Source organism: Ictalurus punctatus, chromosome 8 (genome assembly GCF_001660625.3).
Source record: "Ictalurus punctatus breed USDA103 chromosome 8, Coco_2.0, whole genome shotgun sequence".
Classification (NCBI taxonomy): domain Eukaryota; kingdom Metazoa; phylum Chordata; class Actinopteri; order Siluriformes; family Ictaluridae; genus Ictalurus; species Ictalurus punctatus.
Genome location: NC_030423.2, coordinates 3565665 through 3592500, shown reverse-complemented (window position 1 = coordinate 3592500; position 26836 = coordinate 3565665). Strand labels below are relative to the sequence as shown.

Genomic DNA, 26836 nt, shown 5'->3' with positions numbered 1-26836 from the left:
TAAATAAATACAAGATTCTCACTCTCGGACAACCCCACACACACACACGATCACTTCCTAATGTAATGTAAAGATGAAATAGGTCATTATTAATAAAATAAAAAAAAGGGGGATATATTCAGAAGTCTGTATTTTTAATGTGTTTTAAAGACATCTTGAAAAAGGAGGGCCTCGGTCAAATGTTAATGCTATTTGGGGGGCCTTGCCCTGGAACAGTTTGGGAACCCCTGCTCTAAGCTGTTATTTTAAATAGAATAAGGATCCCAAAGTGTTTGCCTGAAATTACAATGGCGAATATACTACCGGATGGCACATTGAGATTAGATTAGATCGGATTCGGTTCAACTTTATCATTGTGCAGAGTGAAAATACAGAGCCAGTGAAATGCAGTAATGTGTGCTCATACTATAAACAGTAATGTTTATAGAACAAAAACAAAATGTGTGAAGGTGTGAGGTTGAGGAAGTTGAGACCAGGTGTACAAATCGAGAAGGTGCGTTGTACGGATGAACGGAGGTGTACTGTATATGTGAGATGAACATACTGTACAGATGGCATTACTATGTTGTAATTAGTCAGCAATGTGCAATAATTCAGTAATAAGTAATAAAACATTCTACTTTTATCCATTTGGAGTTGGGGTTAACGATGTGGAACATCCCCGAGACAAGTTCCTGTTATCGCTTGCATTATAGCAGCTGTAATCGGTCCCTCCAGGATGCAAAGAAGCTCCGCGATATCCGCAGGAGCTTTAAACGTTTCAAAATGACCACAGGTTTTCAGCAGGTTTTAGGCCGGGACGCGTGCGCCCATCAGCCGAAGCCGTCTTCGATTCCCGTGCGTCGTTCGTGACTGGATCTAAACTGCGATTTCGCCGATTCAAGCACCGCCCCAATTCCAAAAAAGCTGGGACGCCGTGTTTAAAAACGTAAATAAAAACAGAACGCGACGATTTGCGAATCTCATAAACCCGTATTTTATTCGCAACAGTACATGGAAAACATATTAAACTGAGCAAACGTGCCATTTCAAGGGGAAAAAAATAAGGCCGGTTTGAATCCCATGGCCGCGACGTGTATCAGAAAGGTTGGGACGGGGGCAACAAGAGGCTGGAAAAGTAAGCCGCAGCAAAAAAAAAAAAAAACGCCGCGAAACCATGCACGGCCTGGATAACGGTCTTCCCTTCACAGCTCTACGGCAGGATGGGGTTACAAATTTTATGCTGCGCCAAAAATCGCCGTTTGGGCTCATAATAAACTTCGAACTTGATGAGAGAAAAACGCAGCTTGTCGTGTTCTTGAGAAACCGGGAAACTCCTCTGTCCTGTTTGTGTCTTGCTTTTGGTGGAAAACTTACTGAATGTTACGAAGCACTAACAGTGTAGACTCCGTACTGAAAACGTCACAATATATACAATTATCTTTATTTAAAACATCTTTATTTGTTTTTTTTTTTGCCTGTTTGTTATCAGTATTGCGTAATGTGACGCGTCTGTCATGAGAAACGCCTGTGAATTAGCTGTTACTATAGAAACAATTTAATCATCGATTTAATTGCAGTGGGTCATGGGTTCAAGCCCCAGCGCTGCCACTGTTGGGCCCTTGAGCAAGGCCCTTAACCCTCTCTGCTCCAGGGGGCGCTGTTTCATGGCTGACCCTGTGCTCTGACCCCAGCTTCCTAACATACTGGGGTATGCGAAGAAAAAGAATTTCACTGTGCTGAAATGTACACGTGATTTAATAAAGACTCGTTATCATTAGCTCTAGAGTCCGAGCCGCTCTTCTAGAAAACGAACCGGATTGAAAAGTTCAGTAACGCTGTTCAATATCGTCTCTAGGAATCACGACGTTTGGTGTTCCAGCTTGTGCTTGCATTTCTCCATCCTTTCCCCCCCCCCGTCTCGATCTCGAGCAGGATTTAGACGGATTCACCACTTGAGGTATTGATATTATCATCACTCTGTCCTGCTACTTGAGAAAGCTCTCGTCTCTCTCGTCGTAGCTTGATGAGCTGAGGATGAGTTGGTGTTGCGTCAATCGTAAGAGATGGAGCTTTTAGTGTCTAATCCTTTTCGCAGTCACGAAAGGAATTGACTGAGCGCATTTTTGTACGATCGCAAAAAAAACCCAAAAAAACACGGCTCGGGAAATGAAAAGACGGTTTGTAGATCCTGCAGAGTGTGTACGTGATCGTAACACAAGCAATCAAGTGTCAGACAGGCGCTCTTTTGGAAAAACGCCACTCCTGTGCAATCAGCGCACTTCAAAGAGACGAGGGCCTGGCTGAATTACAATGAGCTCCGTCGTACAAAAGGACCGTCGTCCCTTTGGCATGGCACGCCATCCAAACCTTTTCTTTATTTTTGCTCGCCGACTGATCCTTATCAGTGTTCGTGAGGAGATGAAATAAAACCGACTAAACTGGATTTGGCCTCGTTCTGACACTCTGCAGGTTTATATGAGATAGACTGAGATGTGATTGGGGGGTGGACAGGGGTGTGTGACATCTGAAGTGCAGTATGGTAATGCCTCTCCTCTCATCCCTTCATTCTCCATGTCCCCTACCCACTCTACTCTCCACCAGTCTCCTTCAGTCCTGGTTTGATTTACAGATCGTTCCGGACGGAGAGAACGCCTGCAGCGAGATCGAGTCTGCGATGTACAGATTACTCGGAGAATATTTCTGGGACGGATGGAAGTTTTGATGTAACTGTTTGATGTTTTCATGATCAGCAAGCCTTTCACAGACAGATCACAGAGACAGGTGAGTAACCGAAAAACGGTCACCGAGTCTGTGCTAGAATTTAGTAATGGTGGGTTTAAAAATGGTGGGTTTAAAAAAATAAACAAAACGGGTGAATATCACAACTCGGCTTTCGTAAAGTTTATGATTATATCTATTATTGAGTATCCTGTCGTTATGAACTTATTTGACTGGTGATTTGAACATGGGGTTTTAATCCAAACTCAAAAGCATGGATCTTATAGTATTGGCACCCTGTCCAGGGTGTACCCAGCCTTGAGCCCGATGCTCCCTGGGATAGACTCCAGGTTTCCCCGTGACGCTGAAGGACGGATAAGCGGTATAGAAGATGGATGGATGGATGGATGGATGGATGGACCGTTATATTATGTTCACTGAATCATTTCAAGCAAATCTTTACCTTATTAATAAGAATTTCTTCTCCAGAACGTTCGAGCTCGATATCTAGTCCGAATGGCTTCACTGGCGGCTACGCTTGCACCTACAAGTGTCCAAGGTGTGTCGTGGAATTGTTTCTACATTTATTAAAATCATTTCCAAAGTGGAAATATGTCATGTATAATAACATCTAGAGCAGGGGCGTCCAATCTGATCCGGAAAGGGCCGGTGTGGGTGCAGGAGAGCACCCACCTAAGCAGGAGAAACACCTGATTCCACCTGTTTAATCAGTTGATCTTGGTTTTCAATAGACTCACTTGTGGCTTCTGATTGGTTGGAATGAAAACCCGCACCCACACCGGGTCGTTCCGGATAAGATTGGACACCCCTGATCTAGAGCAGTTGTCCAATCCCTGGTGTAATGGAGTAATCTTGACCGAACGAGCACAACGACTCGAGATGAGCTGAACAATTGGATCAGCGGTATTGGATCAGGATAAACAAAAACATGCTGGAGCAATGTACCACTGTATACACTTTTTTTTATATACGATATTTAATATTTGTGTAGTGGCCAAGGGAAAACCCTTCACATGGTGAAATTCTGACCTTTTATACTATATAGAGTCCAATTCAAACATTTCAAGGCTGGTTGCATGCATAAGGGAAAACGGAGAAAATTGCATTTAAAGATTTCTTGCATTTAAACCCCGCCTTGTGCCCGATGCTCCCTGGGATAGGCTCCAGGTTTCCCCGTGACCCTGAAAAGGATAAGCGGTATAGAAGATGGATGGATGGATGGATGGATTTCATTCCAACTCCTACGCAGGAGCATCACGGACAGTGTCTGTCTAACGGCTGAACTAATTACTCATATGTCTACTTTGTTTCAGAATGTAGCTTTCCAACAACTTGATCAAAGCGTCCCAGTCGGAATTTCACACTTAGCCAGCGAAGGATTAGATATCTTTATTTCCGACTGTTTTTACCACCACGTCTGTAAAACTGTCTCCGTACCCAACTGGATATTTGCAGAAAGATACATCGATGGGTGAAATCTCTTCATGTTTTCTTAAAGACAACGTGTCCGTGTACGTTCCAGTGGTGCTTGAACGGTTCGGGATTTTAGAATTTTCGATATTATCTGCCTCAATTTTAACCTAAAACTTCATCAGATTTTCACCCAAGTCCTACAAGTAGATAAAGAGAACCCGATTAAACGAACGAGACGAAAACATTATACCTGGTCATTTATTTATTGAGGAAAACGACCCGGTGTTACAGAACTATGAGTGGCGAACGTATGTTTTCATTCAATGGGTTGACGATCAGGTGTGAGTGAGTGAGCGTCCTGTTTTATTTAAAGAACAGGGATCTATCGGAGTCTGATCTTCACAACACTGGGAGAGGTTACAAAACCATCTCGGAAGAGTTCGGACTCCAGTCAGACAGGTCGCGTACAAATGGAGGAAATTCGAGACCTGTATTCCCCTCCACAGGAGTGGAGACCAACAAAGATCTCTCCAAGAGCAAGACGTGTAATAGTTTGTGAGCTGGCAAAGGAACCCTAAGCAAATAAAGGCTTCTCTTACATTGGCTAATGTTAATGTTCATGAGTCCACCGTGTGGGCAAGCCAGAAGGCTATTGGGAAAATGTTTTGTCGACGAATCAGACAAAAATAGACCAATAGAGCTTTGGTTTAAATGAGAAGTGTTATGTTTGGAGAGAGGAAAACACTGCATTCCAGCATAAGAACCTTATCACGTCTGTGAAACATGGTGGCGGTAGTATAACCCCAATTTTGGCTAAAACGACTGTAGATTTTTCCGACTTTTTTTGCCTGTTTGTCAGAATTCGGGCACGGCGATATCCGGTGGGTTTTCTCCGAGCGCCTCATATGATGTGTTCTACACTCCCAAGCTCCAGAGAGAGGAATAGAGACCAAACAAACTTAAGATTCCCCCAAACAGTTATGGAAACTAGAGATAAGGAACAGGAAAATAACCTGTCAATGGAGTGACCCCAGAATCTGGGGAAATAAAGTTAAAATGGTAAGATGGCAGATCTTTTCTTACGTTGTGCCCTTTTCTTCTTCTACGGCCAAGATCACGAGTACATTGTATACCTCGGGAGGCTTAGTTGGAGGTTTGATCACCTCCTCCCTGTGCGCTTTCTCCCCCGCGCTTCACGGGTTTCCTCTGAGTTCTCCGGTTTTCTCGCCAGTCCAAACACAGGCACTGAAGGCTGATTGGCGTTCCCAAATTGTCCGTAGTGTGTGAGACTGTGCTCTGTGATGGGTTGGCACCCCGTCCGGGGCGTCCCCCACCTTGTTTCCCCAGTTCCCTGGTATAGGTTCCAGGCTCGCTGCGTTATAGAAAATGCCTGGATCAATTCCCATATCTCCGAAATTCCCTACTGACTTCCTTTAATGTTAAACTGTGGAGTTCTGTCCCAGCATGACAGGACAAGCGCTCGAAGGGAGTGCAGATTTGAAAGCCCACAGGCTCTCAGTGAAGACCTCAATGGAGGACGATTCGGAGAGAGCAGACAGCACACAGAGCCGGTGAGAATCCGTTCTACAACCCCTGGCAAAAATGATCGCATCGCCACGTTCGGAGGACGCTCACACGCTCGGCTTTTTTTAATTTATTTATTTTTTTTACCGCGTAGCAAATAAACAAATCGCAGATCTGACACAAAACAACATCCTCTAAGTGGAGTGAGGTCATCATTTTTCGCCAGGGGTTGTACCACAAGTCTACTTACCTCGACGTTATTGCTGTTGTTTCACTGTCAAACATTACACAGTGTACAGTATACTGACTGCAGCTCGTGTGTGTTAAAGCGGCCATTCGATATGTGATGACACGTCCTCGGAGTTACAGAGGATGGCCACGCTCGAACCTTGTGGCCCAAACTCTCAGAACTCCTTCCGTGGAAGAGGAGCTCTATCGAGGTGAGCGTTAGCTCTAATTTCATCGCTGCCTTCAATCACTCACAGAAACTTTATATTGGTATGTTTAACTCTCCAGAGCTTTTCTGGAGAAACAGCTGAAGACTGATTGGTTTAAAGTGTTGGTCTTGGTCACGTGATGAACCGTTTATGGGTTAACGTTGGCTTTAATATGAAGAATTACAACAAAAAAAAAATATATATATATATATACACAGAGCAGTATTATAGCCCGTATACTCCAGGTTGGTGAGTATGGTGGTGACGCTCCGAGAATGGGCCCATAAGAGTCTTCAGGAAGAGGAAGAAAGGCCAGACTCGTTTCTGGAGCGTTTCCGCGGGCCCGAGCTTCGCATCACGCACAGCCGCATCAGCAGCAATCATCCTGATCCGCAAGACGCCAGCGTCAAGACCAAGTGAGACTCCGAGCTAGACATCTCAGACTTCCCCTGTTTATTGTCGTATACACAGGAAACAGCGGTTTTCCAGTACATAATAATGTTGGTTATTAAACTTGCAGTATAGCAGTAGCTCCTAAGACATTTTATTGTTTCTCTGTGCTTATTAGATTAAAGAACATAAACATAAAGGTAGTAAAAACATGAAACTGGCACAGCCTCGCTCTTTGGAAGCGGCTAGTGTATAGGACGTGGAGGATTAAAAAAAAATCTTTACGATGGGAATTTTGGGAATTCGTCGACAGGAAGCCAGACGTGTTCATTCTCGCACCAGCGGATGATGTGTACTACCACTGGCTGTTTGTCATCGCCACAGCTGTACTCTACAACTGGTGCCTCCTGGTGGCAAGGTAAAGTGCACCATCCATACTCCTTTTGATTTATTTCTTTTATCATGAAAGCTGCATAAATTATACGGGCTTTCCTATCCAGACGTGGCTAGCCGATGACACGCCGTCTCTTAAGCGTTCCAGACTGTTTCTGAGCAGCTGTTTCCCAAAACAACCGCTTTAATAATCGCAAAAACCTAATGAAGCCTAATTTAGGCTCTCATTTTAATGAAGATTTATGTAAATAACTGCGATTGTGCCAAGTGCAAAGAGGCAGTTCCCCCCCTAGGGGCTCACAATTTAGCCATTCATATTTTAAACACAGGGCCTGCTTTGATGAACTTCAAACCAACAACTACATTCTGTGGCTGGTTTTGGATTACCTGTCTGATCTGGTCTACATCCTGGACACCTGTGTGAGGCTGAGAACAGGTCAGAAGCGTTGGCCGGCGATGTCTGTTAAAATGTCTGTTAATATTGCATTAGTATGAAATAAACCCCAGCGGGGTGTGCTGTTATGGGAAACTAATCAACAGCAGGGTGACGTGAGGCCGTTAACACCAGAAATATGATGGTTTTCCGATAATAGTACATCCTGAAGTGTTTTATTCCTCTTATACCACAGCAATCTGCCGATTCTTACCGTATTTATTAAGGACGACACACAATCAAAAATCATTCCTAATGTATAGATACCTCTTCTTTTTAAAAAAAAAATCTTTTAATTAATCTGTGAGTCTTCAATTCTGAATACTTTGTTGGAATTACTGACACTGGAGACTCCTTCCCAGAATTCTAAATAAACATCTCCTCAATGACGGCCTGACCGTATCAACAAACACGCACATCGTTTAAATCTGTTTACGTGGAGCGTAACCTTAACCCATAGTAACTTCCTGTGTCAGTCGTTACTATAGAAACGGTACTTGGAATCGAACGACCGCGTTCATATGAACTGCTGGATTTACTGTCCGAGCCGTTTCATTTTCTGACCAATCAGAATCGAGCATTTGACATTGATGTGGTATAGGGTTAAACGTCAACTTTTAAACTTTACCTCTTTTGCTTGCCCGAGATGTTACTTTTGTTACCAACCGACACCCGCTTACACGCACGTCTGCCACGCTGCAGGTTTCCTGGAGCAGGGTCTTCTAGTGAAGGACCTCAAAAAGTTAAGAGAGAGTTACATCAACACCCTCCAGTTTAAGTTGGACCTCTTGTCCATCCTGCCCACAGACCTGGCCTATATTGCCACTGGTATCCATGTGCCTGAGCTACGCTTCAATCGCCTGATGCGCTTTTCACGCATGTTTGAGTTCTTCGACCGCACCGAGACTCGCACCAGCTACCCAAACATGTTTCGCATCGGCAACCTGGTGCTCTATATCTTGGTCATCATCCACTGGAACGCCTGCATCTACTACGCCATCTCTAAGTCTCTCGGCTTTGGGTCAGACCAGTGGGTCTATCCTAACATCTCGCATCCGGAGTTCGGCACCCTGGCCAGAGGTTACATCTACTGCCTCTACTGGTCCACACTGACACTCACCACCATCGGGGAAATGCCTGCACCGGAACGTGATGAGGAATACGTCTTTGTGATCTTTGACTTCCTAGTAGGCGTCCTCATCTTTGCCACCATTGTAGGCAACGTAGGAGCCATGATATCCAATATGAATGCCACACGTGCCGAGTTCCAAGCCCGCATCGACGCCATCAAGCACTATATGAAGTTCCGTAAGGTCAGCAAAGAGCTGGAGGCTAGAGTCATTAAATGGTTTGATTACCTTTGGACCAACAAGAAAACGATCGATGAGCAAGAAGTGCTCAAAAACCTTCCCAACAAACTGCGGGCCGAGATCGCGATCAACGTGCATCTGGAAACACTCAAGAAGGTGCGCATCTTTCAGGACTGTGAAGCCGGTCTGCTAGTGGAGCTTGTCCTAAAGCTGCGTCCTCAGGTCTTTAGCCCCGGTGACTACGTTTGTCGTAAGGGTGACATTGGTAAGGAGATGTACATCATCAAGGAAGGCCGGTTAGCAGTGGTAGCTGATGACGGGGTGACTCAGTATGCGCTCTTGACATCCGGCAGCTGCTTTGGTGAGATCAGCATTCTCAACATCAAGGGCAGCAAAATGGGAAACCGTCGCACGGCCAACATCCGCAGCATCGGATACTCGGACCTCTTCTGTCTCTCCAAGGACGACCTGATGGAAGCTGTGATGGAATACCCTGACGCCAAGAAGGTGCTAGAGGAGAGGGGCCGGGAGATCCTCCGGAAGGAGGGCCTGCTCGAGGAGCTGGGACTTGGAGGGCTTACAGGTGTAAAGATGGAGGAGAAAGTGGAGCAGCTTGAGGCCTCATTGGATACTCTGCAGACTCGCTTCGCCCGGCTGCTGGGGGAGTACACAGCCACTCAGCAGAGGCTCAAACAGAGGCTCACTGCCCTGGAGTCCAGGCTGCAGTGCTCTGGAAGTGGATATCTGTCCGATGGAAACGAGAGCACTAACGATGGCGACGGCACTCACAGTGAGGTGAACATTCAGCTGTGAACACAACTGTTTCCCAATGACTTCAATGGCACGCCCAAAACAATGAAGCACGTATGGTAAATGTCGGTGATGGTATTCGTTTTAGTTTCCTGTTTTTCTATTAAATGTTGCTCGCTAGAATTTTCATAGAATTGTTTAAGCTGCAGTTTTGATTATTTATGAGCAATTCACCAGCTTTTTGCTGCATAATAACAACATAATATAAATGACAGATTTGACTGTTTACATTACACGTCGTCTTGTTTTATAGAAATCTTTATCATTAGAATTAGCATTGCGTAAATTATTTTCATTCCTAAACAAATGAATAAAACACCGTAGCACTGAAAGCATTCTTACAGCATTTACTACAGCGAAGCCCATCCGACCCGCCACTTCAGACACAGCGCTGTGAAAACGTATTTCTTCTGATTTTGTGTACGTCTCATACTAAATAGTTTCAGAAATTAAAACAAAATCTAAGCTTAAACAGAGGCAGCCCGGGTAAACACAAAATACAGTTTTTAAATGATAAATGTTATTTATTGAAGCAAAAAGGTTATCCAATACCAACTGGGCTTGTGTGAAAATGTATTTGCCCCCATAGTTATTAATTCCCCCAAATGCAGTTCAGCCGGACTAGACACAACCAGGACTGATTACTACAAACCCTGTTCAATCAAATCAACACTTAGATAGAACTTTTTCCACAGCATGAAGTTGGTTAAAAGGTGTGACATAGTAACACACCATGCCACAGTTGAAAGAAATTCCAGAAATGATGAGGAAGCAGGTGATTGACATACATCAGTGTGGGAAGGGTTACAAAGCTATTTCAAAGGCTCCTGGACGCCAAAGAACCACAGCGAGAGCTGTTATCTCCACATGGAAAAACTCGGCACAGTAGTGAACCTTCCCAGAAGTGGCCGACCTTCCAAAATTCCTCCAAGAGCACAGCGACGACTCATCCAGGAAGTCACGAAAGAGCCGAGGATACAACATCAAAGGAACTACAGGCCTCTCTTGCATCAATAAAGGTCACTGTTCATGACGCCACTATCAGAAAGACACTGGGCAAAAATGGCATCCATGGAAGAGTGGCGAGGTGAAAACCACTGCTGACCCAGAAGAACATTAACGCTCGTCTGAAGTTTACCAAAACACACCTTGATGATCCTCAAATCTTTTGAGAGGATGCTCTGTGGATTGATGAGTCGAAATTGGAACGGTTTGGAAGACAGGCGTCCCGTTACATCTGGCGTAAACCAAACACTGAATCCCACAAAAAGACCATCATACCTACAGTCAAGCATGGTGGTGGAAGTGTGATGGTGTGGGGATGCTTTGCTGCTTCAGGGTCTGGCCAACTTGTAGTAATTGAGAGAAACATGAATTCTGCTCTCTACCAGAAAATCCTAATGTAGAATGTCCGGTCTTCAGTCTATAAGTTGAAACTCAAGCACAACTGGATTATCCAGCGAGACAGTGATCCGAAGCACAGGAGTAAATCCATGTCTGAATGACTAAAAAAAACTCAAAGTTGTGGAGTGGCTTAGTCAAAGTCTAGACTTGAACCTATTGAGATGCTGTGGCAGGAGCTTAAACAGGCGCTTCATGCTCAAAAACCCTCCAGTGTGGCTGAAGTAAAGCAGTTCTGCAAAAAAGAGAGGGCCAAATTCCACCACAGCGCTATGAAAGACTGATCTCCAGTTATCTGAAGCGTTTGGTTGCGCTTATTGCTACTAAAGGTGGCACAACCAGATTTTAAGTTTAAGGGGGCAATTATTTTTCACATTAGTGATAGGTGTTGGATAACTTTTTGTTTCCTTTTCTTTTTGCTTCAATCATAAAAACTGTATCGTGTGTTTACTTACTCAACCCGCCTTTGTTTTATGTTGCATTTCGTTTGAAGATCTAAAACTATTTACTAGGAAATACAGTATATGCAAATACTAAAGAAATCAGGATGGGGTGAATACTTTTTCACAGCGCTGTATACAGTTCTGTATGTGTCATAATTTTAATGTCATTTTGCAAGGTGCAAATTCAAATTTGATCATTTAAATGTATTTCTCCTGAGCATCAGTTACTCTTGAAAATGAAAGGAGTGTTAAAATATACTCAAACAGATTTCCTTGCATATTATTTACGTTTTACTGATGCTTTGATTTTTATTTTTGCATTTTATGTTGGCTCTACGTGAATCTTCCATGAATATTAAAATGTCTCCTTTCAGAAAACTTCATTATATCAACAACTGTCTGTTTTTCTTGATTATTATTATTATTATTATTATTATTATTATTAGCCAGAGATGATGTATCTCATCCACCATAAAAATCCCTGTGAATGAACTGTTACTAAAGAAACCATGACACATTAGAACAGGGGTGTCAAACTCATTAACTCCATGTTTTTCTCTTTGTTTTTGTGCAAAGAAGTACAAGTACATTAGTAAAATCTTCATATTTAATGAAATATCCTTTTACAAAACATCATGAACAACCTCAGGTTTCATAAGACAAACATGTGCAATTTGCTTCTGGTTATCATTTACATGTGTGCATTACAATTGGTCACAGTGTAATTACAAACAGCAGAAGGCGCACTGCAGCCATCTGCTGTTGGGTCTGAGTTCCAGAGTTGTGCCGCGTCTTCTACTCTGACTAAAACGTTGCGCGCCAAGCGGATAATTTAGGAATAGCATTTTATTAAAAAATGTCTAATTCGCGTCTTTTATGCATTTTTTTCACTTTCAAAATTCATCCTGCGGGCCGGATTGAACCCCTTTAGCGGGCCGGACGTCTGACACCCCTGCATTAGAACAAGCACAAATCTTGCAGATGGAACTATAGAGTGGCGTAGATTACGTCATTTCGTAACGCCTAAACCCGGAAATGAGTTAGCATTATAGCACTTCTTGTTCCATCGTTCAAAAGTCAATTTTTTTTTATGGGAATAAGGTCTGTGGTGAAACTCGAGCTAAAAATATTTTCAGGTTTTATTATACGACATAGAATACACCAGTAGTACACCAAGCATGATTTTTTTGAAAAGCTTTTACGTGTATTGAAAAAGGCGATTGCTAACACGATACTAAATGGGACTACAGACGTTGTCGCGGACATTAAACGTCATCACGCTGAACGGATACAAAAATGATGGTTCAGGTATGCTGTGCACAGTACCCCCCCAAACAAACAAACAAACAAGGATGAAGATTCATCCACAGAGTAAATCCGTGTTATGGAAAAATGTTTTTAAATCAAGTTTGGAAAAGTTGCCGGAAGATTTGTGATGGTGACGTCGAAGTCGAGCGACCGTAATGTAGTTCGTTTATAGCATGCACTTAGCTGTTTATTTCTAGCGATTGTATTTAGGCTTCAAACTTAATAAAAGTTGTGTTCATTTGTGAAAATGATCATAATGGACAAAACGTGTTAGTATTGTAAACTTTTATCGATCACAGAGCTTATTTTTTTGCGACAATCCATTAGCCTATGGGAAAATCCTATTGTTGTTTTTTTTTTTTTTTTTTTGTCGAGGGAACCAGTGTAACCCTAACTTCCGGGTTCCGGTACAAAATGACGTAATCACTGCGCCATTCTATTGTCCGGGCTGCTGTTATAGAAAATTAATCAACACATTCTGACCAATCAGAACAGAGCGTTCGAAAGTGCTGTGCTATAAATTAAAATGAATCCAATGTAAGTGAAACTAAATAAATAATAAATCAACACAAAGAAAAATAAAGCAGACGTTCAAAAGTGTCCGAAGCACGTTACTCCAGGTCCATGTTTTTGAACAGGCGAGTTAGTCGGACAGATCGTATAAAACTAGTCGGGGTCCTTTGTTGTCAGAGGCGCGGAGATTTGACGCAGGTGGTTTCCGCGCTCTGCTCGTATTTGGATTGGCAACGCATTTCTCTTAAGGTAACGTCAGTGACATATATAAAACAATATATATACACATTTGAGTTGAATTTGTTTTATGTAATGATACTTGTTTACGTGGAAAGGTTTATATCAGTAATTAGCTACAGAGAGAGAAACACTAGCTTAGGTAGCTATCGGTTTAGCAAACGCGTGATTAGCTGTTGAAGCTAAACATGACGGTTGTTCTAAGTTCATTTTCCTGCAGTTATATCCCTGGTGTTTGTAATCCACACGGTTATTGCATTTGTTCCTATTGTCTTTGCCTCCTTTACTAGCTAGCTAACTAGTTGAGTGCTTTATTCGGTGACGTATCAGCGTTAGATTTAGAATTAGTGCCGTTAAAGTTCATTAACAGACGCACTGTAGGATAGCAGTATCGGGGATGTTGAGATTAATAAGCTTTATAAAGCTGTCTTTGATGTTTGCGGCGCAAAATGTGACCGGAAGAATACAAATGGCAGTTAATTTTGATGTTATTTTAATATACGGGTCGTCAGATCTAGACTTCCGCCCACTCTAAATCATACACCGAGATAAAATAGTGCGAATAAACGACATTTATTTGAATGGATTGTAGTAAATAGTTATTAGAGCGAGAATTACCGTCGTCTGTGCTGCAGCTCTACTAATAATGACGCTGTGGGGTTAACTAACTGTATGTTACTATGGTTACAGTTGTTTATAGGCAGCGCATTAATTTATAACGGTGATTAAACTGACCGGGACTACTAAACGGCTTTATACCACGGCCTGTCGGAATACTCGATTCTGATTGGCTGGAAAGTGTGCGTTAAAACCCATGTATACCAACAACACGCCAGAGTGCATAATATTGCACGTGAGCCTGTTTATATCGCGTGCGCGCACGCGTGTGAGCAGATAGTGGTGCTGGGAAGGTCGGATCATTTTACTGACTCGGATCTTTGAATCGCGTTCAGCAAAACGAACGAATCTTTTCTTCATTTCAGCAGAATATAATCCAAATGTTATATGTTAAATTCCCCAACACATCTAGTACTGAATAAACTATTAAACTATAGGCTAATGCACCTAAGGACGAATTATGAGAAACAGCAATGATTAATGAATTGCTTAGCTGGTTATCAGGCTATGCAGTCTGTTAGTTCACCTCACCTCCCGATCCGAGTCGTTCTTTTGTCACGTCACATTTTTCACGTCTGTTCCCTAGAAACGGAAACGATTAGTTCACGTGTCGAGTCTTCGGGTTCGAGTCGTTCGTTCATCCTGTTTCCGGTATTGTGTGGTGCATTGCCTATGCGGCGGTTGCGTGATGAACGAACGACTCGAACCCGAAGACTCGAGACTTGAACTAATCACTTCTGTTTCCTGTACAGAACCTCTGGGGATGTTGCAGCACATGCGCCATCAAAAATGAACGAATCGGAAGAATGAACTCGTTCCTGAGTCATATTAAAGATTCGTTTGATATGAACGAATCGTTCATGAACGACACATCACAACAAGCAGATAGCTTGTTGGCTGCTGGACGCACCTTTTTAAATGGTATATCATGGTGCTGGTCAGTGTATTGTATTTTAAAACACAGTCAACATTATCGGCATTTAAACTAAAACTATCCCAAACGTCACTTTGTGTGTCCGTTGCACGTGTTTTATCGATTAAATTATGAACAATTAATCAAATGATTATCATCTGGGACAACAGCACACATCGTCGTATTTTGTTCCCTACAGAGAATGATTTGTCGCTGTAGAGCTGCATGCTGATTATAATCACTTACATGAGATGTTTTTGATATTTTATCCCAGTATTTAAGGGTCCTGAGAGAGAAACCATGTCATTCAACTTTGCACAAAGTTCTACGGGTGGGTTTAACTTTGGAGCCGCTAAAACCACAGCGTCGGCCAGCACAACCCCCGGCTTCTCCATGCAGACGGGCGGTCTTACAGCAGGAGCATTCCCCTTCGGAGCGGTGTCGCAGCCTCAGGCCCCAGCGGGAACATCTCAAATTGCAGGGCTCCTCGCACAGACCACCACAAGCACTGCAGCCTCACAAGGTGGATTCAGCTTTGGTACACCATCACAGAGTAGCACTGCTGGTGGTGGGTTTAATTTTGGGTAAGACTTCTACAAAACTAGATATGAACTTACCATACTAACGTCTGATTAGACCTGGTTTTGAGATGTACTTGCAATACTCACGTTTACAATATGTTCTCAATTCGTTCGCTCTTCCAGCGGGGCTCCAAAACTAGGTCTCGGCCTGACTCCAGCCTCTCAGCCGGCCACTACAGCGGTGACTTTGGGAGGCCTGATGACTTCCACCACCTCGTCCAGTGGCTCAGGCTTCGCATTCGGAGCTGCCCCGACTCAGACCGCAGCTCCAACCCAGCAGAGCACAGGAGGTTTCAGCTTTCCCGGGGCCAAGGTTCAGGCTCCTGCTGCAACTTCAGCACAGAGCACTCCTTCCTTCTCATTGGGAGGGCAGAGCACAGGTAAGCTCAGCCTGGTAGGGCTCTGGAGCACTCGCATGCTCTTTGCTGTCGATAAAGGATTCTACTTTGAAACAGAAGTGTCATCGCCTGACTTTTACAAAGGGCCGTGCAAGCACAAACACTCACTGTTCAGTAAGACTTAGAAATGACTTTTAATCATTATTCATTTATAATTACTTTGACTCGGATTGAATAGATTTAGTATTCTAATGCGTTTGAACATAAATGGGCGTAATGCTACGCAGAACAAACACTAACAGTAGTGCTGCGCTGTTTATTTTTACTTACTTAGTCTTTTCATCGTTATGTCATTCTGAATTTCCTTAAACCCTGTGATTGCTATGACTAGTAAATGTATACTCTACCATGTCTAAATAGTCATATGAGAAAAATAAGTACACCCCATGGAATTTTATTTATTTATTTTTTAAACATATTTGGACAAGTAAACATTTGGTCCTGTTTGAAACAGTGATTCACTCGATCAAATGACACAGTAAATTGATATTTTGTAATAATTTTCACAATTTGAATGTACCAAAAAACAGCTTAGATTGGGTGCAAGTGATTAGAACCTGCCTAGGGAGTGCAGGTGGAACTGGTCTTATTAATACCCCTCTCGTATCTAGTGTCTCGTGTCTGTGTTCCCTTTGTTATTGAGGTGTGTGGAGTCATCATGCCAAGATCTAAAGAGTTCTGTAAGGCCTTCAGAAAAAAAGGTTGTAGATGCCGATGAGTCTGGCAAAGGATTTAAAAAGATCTCCAAATTATTTGAAATGCATCATTCCACTGTAAGGAAAATCCTCTACAAGTGGTGCAGATTTCAAACGACTGCCAATTTGTCCAGGAATGTGCGTCCCAGTAAATTCAGCCCAAGAGCAGACCTTCCGATGCAGAACGAAGTCTCCAAGAGCCCCAAAATTTCATCACAGGGTCTGCTAGTAAGCCTTGCAGCTGTTGGTGTCAAAGTGCATGCTTCTTCAATCAGAAAGAGATTGCACAAATTTGACCCGCATGGGAGGCGTGTCAGGAAAAAGCCTTTGCAAGATTAGTTTTCAAATGAGCATATAGGCAAAGACCGGGCCTTTTGGAATAACGTGCTCTGGAGAGACGAATCAAAGATAGAGTTGTTTGGCCAGAGTAGCTGTAGACATGTTTGGCGCAGTCCAAAGACAGCTTTTCAGGAGAAGCACCTCATACCAACTGTGAAGCACGGTGGTGGAAATGTTACGGTTTGGGGTTGCTTCTCTGCCTCAGGGACTGGACAGCTTGAATTCATTGATTCAACTATGAATTCTGTATCATATCAAAGAGTGCTTGAAGATAATGTGAGGCTGTCTGTCCGAAAGTTGAAGCTGAACCGAAATGGACCTTTCAACAGGATAATGATCCTAAGCACACTAGCAAATCCACCAAGGAATGTGTCAGAAAGAAGAAATGGAGGATATCGAATGGCCTAGTCAAAGCCCGGATTTGAATCACGTTGAAATGTTGTGGGGTGATTTGAAACGTGCAGTACATGCAGGAAAACCCTCAAACATCTCGCAACTGAAAGAATATTGCATTGAAGAGAGGTCAAAAATTCCAGCAAGCCTGGTGGACAATTATACAAAACATCTACAGGAAATTATTTCTCCTAAAGGGGGCAATACTAACTTCTGAGGCCAAGAGTGTACTTACTTTTTCCACAGAAGAATATCACATCTATTGATATTTCTGTTGAATAAATGATTTGAAAAGTTAAAAAGGTTTTGTTCAAGTATATCAACTTTATCAATAGGCACTGTTTCAAAGATGATCAAATGTTTGCTTGTCCAAATATGTAAAAAAAAAAATCCAACAATTTCTCTCGGGTGTACTTATTTTTTTCCACACGACTGTACAATATTACTAAATGCCGATGATGGGTTAGGAGAAGATAAAAAAAAAAATCCTTTTATTGAAATATGATTTATCGATGCTATGTACGGACTGGACCATGACAATGTACTGTACCTTTTTTCAAAGGAATAAATATGTAAATATTAAAGTAAATAAAATATATACATCCAAACTGAACCAAAAAATAACACTCCAAATAACATAAAAATAGACATCCAAAATGGGGGGAAAAACAAAAAACACTTCAAATAACGCAACAAAATTTGACAGCTGTAGTTTTTAATTCACGTCTAGAGGCCGCTCTCGTACCATATAATGACAGCGGACCCTTCTCCTCAGCCACTCCCGCAAACTCTGGATTTTTTTTTTTTACTGAAACCGATACCAGCAATCGGTTATTGGTGTCGATTAAGCGGTTAAAACTGATCAATCGGTCGACCTCTACTGGACACGATGGAGAACATTTTTGTGTATGAATAGACGTTTTCCCTCCCCTCATGAAGCCCTAATGGAATTACATTAAGCATGGAAATATTATCAATTAATGTACTGTTTTAAAGGCAGCCAGTACTGTATGGAAAGCACATAATATAAGCTATAGAAATGAAGGGAAAAAAAAGTCTAGACTCATCAGGATGCCTGAAGGATGGTTTTATATATAAGAACGAATCATTTACTGTTTTTCCTGAAACATAAAGGTCTGACTCTGGGAGCTCCTGCTCCAGCCCCTGCAGCCTCGTCCATCGGGAGTAACTTCGGGATCAAGCCTGCAGGTCTGTGCCCAGTTTAAATTCGATTTCTTTCAGCATTTTTTGTGTTACAAAGCACTATAAAATATAAAGAAAAGAAAGTTTGATTTTTCTTACTTGTTCTTCCAGCCACCCCAGCTCCAGCCAGCACTGCTGCCGCAAGCCAGGCTGCCTCCATGTCATCTCTGTTTGCTTCCCCTATGCCCTCGGCTACCTCTACCGTATTCAACTGTAAGTGGGTGTTCAGGATGAGTTTTACACTGCGCAGGGGTGCACACCATCATAATTTACAGCAAAGTCAATACGAGTGCATGGCTAAGTTAATAAATGAAACTCAAGACCTAGAACATTCATATATTATTAATTAGTATTAATATCTTTTTATTTTTATTTTTTAATCCTCTTCTGTCAGTGGGTGGCTCGACAACTGCGGCAGCCCCAGCAGCATCGTCTGCAGCTCCAGTCTCCACTGGCCTGACACTCAAACCATTAGGAGCTGCGACCACCACTGCTGCCACCACAGGTATTTATCATACAGCACCACCTCAGACCACAGACACATGAGTAACTGGTGTGTGGACCAAAGCGCTGTTTTTACTAACAGATCGACTCGAGGACCCCATGCAAGTCACTGTATTGAGCTAGGTTCTGTTTAGCTGACAAGCTGTGTACTTCACTCTAGCAAATGTACTCCGTTGATGAACCTCTTATTGCACCATTTATGAAATAGTTAGCTAACTACTGTTTATTTGTTTATTTATTTTTATGACTATAGCACATTCATGCATTTACATGCGGGACATGTACGTGTGTGTGTGTGTGTGTGTGTGTATAATATACACACATAAACGCAGGTTACATTTTTGACCGCTAGGAAGTTGTATTATATAGATAATTTCAACAAAACAAACCAACAGAACGAATAATCTCTTCTCTTGATATTCTTTTAGCTGCCGCTAGTACAGCGGCCACCGCGGGCTTTTCGCTGAGCCTGAAACCTGCCATCTCTGCTGCACCGGCCGCTTCTATAGCCGCGTCCACTGCTGCATTAACTACCAGGTACGGCCCATAACGCAACACGCAGTAGTTAGTGATACGTGCGGTGTGTCATGTCGGTGTGAACTCGAAAGGATTTGATCAGCACCGTTTGATACGTTAGGGCATTCTTAATTGCGCCGTTTGTTTATTGGTTTCTTAAATATTTGACCATGTGTTTACTCAGCGCTGCACCAGTGATGTCATATGCCCAGCTCGAGTCCCTGATCAACAAGTGGAGCTCAGAGTTGGAGGACCAGGAGAGACACTTCCTGCAGCAGGCCACTCAGGTCAACGCCTGGGACCGCATGCTGGTGGAGAACGGAGAAAAGGTAGCTCCACTCGCTTGTGCAGGAGGTTTACGTTTTAACGCAGCAGTACACAGCTACAAATTAAAATATGCCAAAACACGTCGTCTTTTTTTTTTTTTTCTTTCTTCCCCAATAACTGTGTTTAGTGTCGTGAACTCCCAGATATTAAATGAGATGCCTAAAATTCACACGAACACACTTTATTTTTAAATGAATGTAGAGCTTTAAAGCACAGCTCGTAGGGAGGGTTGCCAGGTTTCATTGAAAATCCCACCCCAACTACAAATCAAAAATGGCACAAAAGCCTTGCCTAGCCCAGAAAGATTGTCCATAGGAAAGGGTGGATGCACGTTTCTTCTTTTTCTTTCTCAGCATTATCAGGAGAGACAACATTGGTGCGTGTTTTGATTCACAGTGCCTGACGTTATACACGGCATCCCTGCTATCGTTAACACGACACTAATAAGAGATGCACTACTAGGTTTTGATCGCGAGAGGTTTGTTAAAGTAGCCCGACCTAAACCCTGAGCGCCTTTATAAAACCATAGTTATAATGTGCAAGTACTTGCCAGTAATTGCAGAGAATAGCGGTAACGTATGATTCATAGTATGATAGTATGGTGTTTAATGCTAACGTTTAGTTGTTAGGCGGTTAAAGGATCCCAGTTCGACTCGGAGAAACACCGCAAGTGTGCGTGTAAATGTTTACTACTGGCTGTATATCTTAAATGAAACAGATGGGTGTCGGCGTTATCCCTGAACACGTGGTGCTTACAGTAAAAACCTGTAAATAAGTGCACTCCAGTTACTACCTTAGACAAGTGATTTGTGAAAGAACTTAAAAGATTAAAAGTGTACTCCTGGTCACTTGGTACAATATATTTGAATTGAAGGGTGACGCATTATTGCTTTTAACATGGTGTGCTGTTTTTAGATTACATCTCTGCACAAGGACATGGAGAAGGTTAAACTGGACCAAAGAAGGTAAGATTGACAGTTAGCACATTAGATGCGTTCTGGGATATTTGTAGACCGATTTACGTCTAAACGTCTCAAGTGGCTTTTTTTTTGTTTTGTTTTTTGTTTTTTGTTTTGTTCGTACCTCAGGTTGGATCAGGAGTTGGACTTTATTCTGTCCCAGCAGAAGGAGCTAGAGGATCTTCTTGCTCCTTTGGAGGAGTCGGTGAAGGAGCAAAGTGGAACCATCTATATGCAGAATGCTGATGAGGAGCGAGAGAGAACGTAAACAAGTCTTTTTAATGCTTTACCTGCATGCAAATGAAAAAGTGATGTAAAGTTGACGTGTGTTTTATGTTGTTTTTGGGTTGTGTTTTTTTTTTTTTTTTGGTACTCTACACTTGCGCTACTCTAGGTTTTCCCTCAGCAGAGGGAAATTTTTTTTTATTAGCCGTATCGTTTCAGCAACATCTAATAGAGAATACAGGACAGTAGCAGCGGTCGTCATTCAAATAACTACTTCAGCAAGGAGTAGGAAATGTTGTTCATGATGAGGTTTATTATAAATAAATCCCATGTAGTTAAAGTATATTCCAGCCTATAGAAGGGTTTACACAACAGCACCGTCTTTCGGATGAGTCGTTAAACCGAGGTCCTGACTCTGTGGTCATTACAAATCCCAGGACACTCCTCGTAAAAGAGTAGGGGTATACCCCAGTGTCCTGGCGAAATTCCCCCATTGGCCTTTCTCCATCATGGTCCCCTAATAATCCCCATTTCTGAATTGGCTACATCACTCTCTTCTCCTCTCCACTAATAGCTGGTGTGTTGTGGGCATTCTGGTGCGCTATGGCTGCCGTCACATCATCTAGGTGGATGCTACACTGATGGTGGTTGAGGAGACCCCCCCCCCAATACTATGTAAAGCGCTTTGAGTGTCAAGAAAAGCACAATATAAAAGTAACTGTAAAACACAACAGCACATTTGAATAATCTGATCATGATAAGCTTATTAGGTTGCGTATGAATACGAATACACTCAGTCTTGCAGATTTACCCGTTTTTTAAATTTTTTGCATGTGCGCCGTTTGTCTTTTGAAGGTATAAGTTGGCAGAAAACGTTGATGCTCAGCTAAAGAGAATGTCGCAAGATCTGAAGGAGATCATCGAGCACCTCAACACATCCAACGGGCTGGCCGACACGAGCGACCCGGTACGTAGCTTACTCTCAGCCTCTCCTTTATAAAACACGCTTACAGCTGTTATTTCTGTAAAGGCTGTTTAGACTGAAGTGCAGTGGTTAGTACCTACCAAAAGTGGACCAAGGAAGGACAACCGGTGAACTGGCGTCAGGGTCATGGATGTGTCCAAGACTCATTGAAGGCTAGCCCGTCTGGTCTGATCCGACAGAAGAGCTACTGTAGCACAAATTGCTGTAAAAGTTCATGCTCTCTATGATGGAAAGATGTCAGAACACACAGTGCATCACAGCTTGCTGTGTATGGGGCTGCATAGCCACAGACAGGTCAGAGTGCCCATGCTGACCCATGTCCACCACCGAAAGCACCTACAATGGGCATGTGAGCTTCAGAACTGGACCATGGAGTAATATAAGAAGGTGGCCTGGTCTGATGAACCATTTTTACTTTTACATCATGTGGATGGCCGGGTGCGTGTGCATCACGAAACTGGGAAAGAGGTAACAGTAGGATGCACTATGGGGGGAAAAAGTAAGCCGGTGGAAGAAGTGTGATGTTCTGGGCAGTGTTCTGCCGGGAAGCCTTTGGGCCCCCATTCATCTGGATGTTACTTTCAACAGGTACCACCTACTTAAACATTGCTGCAGACCAAGTACACCCCTTCATGGCAATGGTATTCCCTAATGGCAGTGGCCTCTTTCAGCAGGATAATGCGCCCTGCTACACTGCAAAAAATGTTCAGAAACGATTTGAGGAACAAGACAAAGAGTTCAAGGTGTTGACTTGTCCTCCACGTTCCTCAGATCTCAATCCAATTGAGCACCCCTGGGATGTTCATATATACATCTATCAGCCACAACATTAATCATGGGCACAGGCTCATCGAAACTGGACAGTTGAAGATCAGGTAGAAAAAAATCACTTTGTCTTCTGCTGATGTAGCCCATCCATCTCAAGGTTTGATGTGTTTCTGAGAGTAAAGAGTGCCTATTTGAGTTACTATAGACTTCCTGTCAGCTCAGACAAGTCTGGTAATTCACCTCTGATCTCATCATCAAGGTGTTTCAGCCTGCACACCCTCAGCTCACTGGATGTTTTTTTTGTTTTTCGCACCATTCTGATTAAACTCCATAGAGTTTAGCAGTTTCTAAAACACTCAAACCAGAACTTCTGGTACCAACAACCATGCCACAGTTAGTCACAGAGATCATACTTTTCCCCCTATTGCACTCTGATGTTTGATGTGAACATAAAAAAAGCTAATAAATAACATTGCATTGTTGAAGTTGCATTAATGTGTCGTGAATTTTTATTTTGCATAACGTTCGTACCGCTTTCATTCCTGTCCGTATAGTCCAGTTCCACCATCTTATAATTTGAATCTTACCGTTTCAGCTCCAGCAGATCTGCAAAATCCTCAACGCACACATGGACTCCCTGCAGTGGGTCGAGCAGAACTCCGGTCAGTATCATCTTAGATTTAGGCTGTGCCATTTTCAGCGGTATGCGTTTAAGTGTGTTATGTTGTGAAATGTCATGCTTGGCGTCCCTAATGAATATTTTCCGTATCCAGTTCTGCTTCAGAGGCGTGTCGAGGAGGTGTCCAAGCTGTGCGAGAGCCGCAGTAAGGAGCAGGAGAAGAGCTTTCGTCTCAGTTTTCAATGACTGAACATTGAATAAAAAGTGGCGGTATATTGTAAATGAAAAATCTTTTGTTTTGCTAATAACTGTTTGAATAAAAATGTGTACTTTTACTGTCCCCACATTTTTCTTTATTATAGTTTTTTTAAATATATATATGTTGTAGTAGTAGTAGTAGTAGTAGTAGTAGTAGTAGTAATAATAATTATTATTCAAATATTGGCCTCCATTTTGCAAAGCAGTCACAATGAATAAAGACTACAAGACAAGGGCAGTCTAGAGAACTTTATTTTAGACTAAAGGACCATTAAAATGAAATGACTTCTGCCTTTTATAAGATAGTAAATATTATATAAGGCGATTCCTATGCGTTATGTCGTGCGCAAATAAAGTTAAATTCGTTATAGTTCGAAGTTAAAGTTGTTGAATGACCACATCACTTCACTTAGCATGTGCAACTCGGCGCTGTTTGGAACCGAAGCGCGAGACCCGCGTTGCCTGCGTCGCTGCTATTCATCAACCAATGAGATTCACTTCCTGGTTTGAGCCTCACGAACCAATCAGCGCGTCTCTTTCTGTCGGAAAACATGGCGCCTTGCTTTGTTTGATTTCCATCTGCAGCTTCGGGTTTTTTCCCCTCTTTCCACCTTTTTTACGGTCAAACGAACAGAATTTGCTGTACTCTGGAGATGCAAAGTTCTCGTGTTTTCCTTACTATAAGGAAATGAGCACCGAAAACGGCAGGTATGTGCTGCTTTTTTGCAGTATGCGGTGTCGGGTTTAGATTACAGCCTGAGCAGGAACCGGTGCTATGCGAATGCACAAAATTAGGCCCAGCACTCACTCTCACAAGCGGGTATAATGTGTCTCAGTGTGTGTTAAATAGGCTACGTTTTGCTGAATAAGTGTCGTGATGTCCTTTTGTGTACACCATGCAACAAACCGTGGCGCTGTTTAAATATATAAACATACAGTACTCAAATAGCGCCGATCTGTGGCGCTCCTCGTCTCTATTTTTAGCTTTTGGTTCCTGTTTTTTCCCCCTTCTTTTTTCCCTCCCCCCAATAAAAATTCTCAAAGCGCAAAGATGAACTTTATCACAACGCGAACAAGAAGTGTAATAAACTGAATTACTAGTTTTGAAGCGTCTAATAAAGTGTGTGAGAGAAGCCGGTGCTGCATTTTTCACGTGTAGTGATGTAACCAGTAGCTATAATAATAATATAAATAAACAACAACAACAACACAAAAACACGCGTTATACATGCAGCAAACATACACGCACCACTGTTCTTATTAATATTACTATATGTATATTTTCCATGTCTAGCGTTCAGACACTGGGAATAAGAGTAGTGTTAGTGTCCAGCGCCCTGATTAACGCAGCCTGCGCCATTTTAGCGCGCCAGAGGCATCCGGCAAGATGGCGCTCTTGCTTTGTGTCCTCGGCTGAAGCATTAAGCGCTCTGTAATAGGAACCAACAAGCAGAGAGTGTACACACGCCAAAACCCGAGTGGTGTACGGAGAACCGAGGGGAAATCGGACTTTTTCCCCATTCGTGAGAGATATCCAGGTGTGTGTGTTAATGACTACATGCAGTTTTGGGGATTTTGTGTGTGTGAGAGCGCTGCAAGTTGTGAGCGAGTTTTTTTTTTATACCGAACATTATTATTATTGTTATCGACGGGATTAATTAGTTTATCCTTTTGCACAGAAGTATATCATGTAACGCACTTTGGTTTGTTGTGTCATGAACAGAGTTAATGCAGCGATTTTTTATTTATTTAATTTTTTTTTTTACCACGGCTTAAAAAAAAAACACCAAAGAGGCCTTTCTGTTTTTGAATTCCGTTTTAAACGACTAGGAGGATTTTATTTTCCGTTAACGTCTTTCCAGACCCTTCTCCTCCTTCCCTCTCCCGTTTACTGATTATCTAGACTCATCCCACCTCTTAACACATTAAACGTTATGACTGCCACGAATGAGTTCTGAAGAATTAGCCCGCTAGCTAACGTTAGCTGATTTTCTTTCATTCCGTGGTTAGCAGTATGCTAAAAAACTGGCCAGAGTAATAGTAGTAATACTACTACTAATAATAATAATAATAAAACGGTTGTTAAATGTTTCGTCAGTGTTTTTAGGCATGCTTTATCAGCCGGCTGTTTCATTCACTAGCTAGTTAGCCGGTACTAGCTGTCTAATAGACTGCTCAGAGTTCCATATACTCCACCGTAGTATGGGTTAGTGCACTACGTAGGGCGTCAACGCCATTTTATATAGTGCGCGTGGAAAGGGAGTAGGAAAGTATATGAGACCGAGCCCGACTGAATTGTCCAAAGAGATGCTCAGTGGTTGCAGTGACATTAGTTTGCTATGCAACTTGTAACCATTTATTTATAAGATAAAAATATATATATATATATAAATATATATATTTTTTTCAATTAAAAGTAACATGTATGGTCTATGTTCTGAAACTGGTAGTTGTGGTTTAAATGAATATATAAATTAACAGGCTTATATAACGACTTGTTTGTATCTGAATAATTTTTTTTGCCTCAGGTTTAATCGGCCATTTTGTATTCTTGGTGTCAAATACAGATTTGGTCAATATGCCTAAGGTAAATTTTTTTCTATCTCAGTTGCTGTTACTACTTTATTAATATAAGCGACAACTGGTTATGTACAAGCTGGGGGGTTATTTTATTTAATTCTTAATTTGGAGCACCTTGCTTAAGATGAAATTTAAATTAAAATCACTCGAAGTGAACGTAATCAGTAATGCTGATAATCACGGTACTGGTGAAGTGATGTTATCAATTGGAAATCGGTGTCACGGCACCGGTTTTATGTCATTTTGTCATAATGTCCGGTTTTGAGTTTATTTGGTTTACACTTGTACGTCTTCTGACTCGGTAACCTTTTTCGATCCAGCAAGCTGACTGCACTGGTGACGAAACTTCATGAGTTCTTGGATCATTCTCCAGAGGAAGAAACTGCTGCGTCCGAAGTTAATGAAATCTCCAGTGGTAAGAGTTACTAGTGTTCCAGGTTCAGGACTGTCAGAGGTGTTGCTTAGATCGGATGCTGGTATGGACGGGGTCCGAGGGCCGTATCGGGGCGTGACTTGAGAGCGCTCGAGTGTGTCCTATAGGAGGCGCTGTCGCACGGACCGAACCAGAATTTATCGGATTGCTCGCCGAAGACATGCCGTAAACGACGCGAGTCCAGCGTTT

At 42.5% G+C, this 26836-nt stretch overlaps 3 protein-coding genes across 7 annotated transcripts in view; all 3 read left to right on the top strand.

Moving 5' to 3' along the window:
- Positions 1-4127: 4127 nt before the first annotated feature.
- Positions 4128-11647, top strand: cnga2a (cyclic nucleotide gated channel subunit alpha 2a). Its single transcript, XM_047157065.2, has 6 exons — positions 4128-5705; positions 5988-6098; positions 6341-6511; positions 6799-6903; positions 7208-7314; positions 8014-11647. Exons 1-6 carry the CDS (start codon positions 5599-5601, stop codon positions 9432-9434), a joined length of 2022 nt encoding a protein of 673 aa, XP_047013021.1. The 5' UTR covers positions 4128-5598; the 3' UTR covers positions 9435-11647.
- A 1592-nt stretch (positions 11648-13239) lies between these two features.
- On the top strand, positions 13240-23716 carry nup62l (nucleoporin 62 like). Its single transcript, XM_017473991.3, has 13 exons — positions 13240-13345; positions 15139-15448; positions 15569-15825; positions 18405-18479; positions 18585-18686; positions 18868-18978; positions 19406-19514; positions 19678-19822; positions 20736-20785; positions 20909-21043; positions 21860-21971; positions 23353-23419; positions 23531-23716. Exons 2-13 carry the CDS (start codon positions 15165-15167, stop codon positions 23620-23622), a joined length of 1539 nt encoding a protein of 512 aa, XP_017329480.2. The 5' UTR covers positions 13240-13345; positions 15139-15164; the 3' UTR covers positions 23623-23716.
- A 445-nt stretch (positions 23717-24161) lies between these two features.
- atrx (ATRX chromatin remodeler) overlaps positions 24162-26836 on the top strand; it is a 40013-nt gene continuing 37338 nt past the window's right edge. Inside the window, exons 1-3 of one of the 5 annotated variants that reach the window (XM_017473987.3) lie at positions 24163-24342; positions 26163-26221; positions 26535-26629. Coding sequence is in view for 2 of the 5 variants with exons in the window: in XM_017473990.3 (XP_017329479.1) it covers positions 24323-24342; positions 26535-26629 (115 nt within the window). In the remaining 3 variants the exon portion in view is untranslated. Of the gene's footprint in view, positions 24343-24994; positions 25173-26162; positions 26222-26534; positions 26630-26836 lie in introns of those variants that run through there. The other 4 variants (XM_017473988.3, XM_017473990.3, XM_017473986.3 and 1 more) reach the window with 4 other exon arrangements.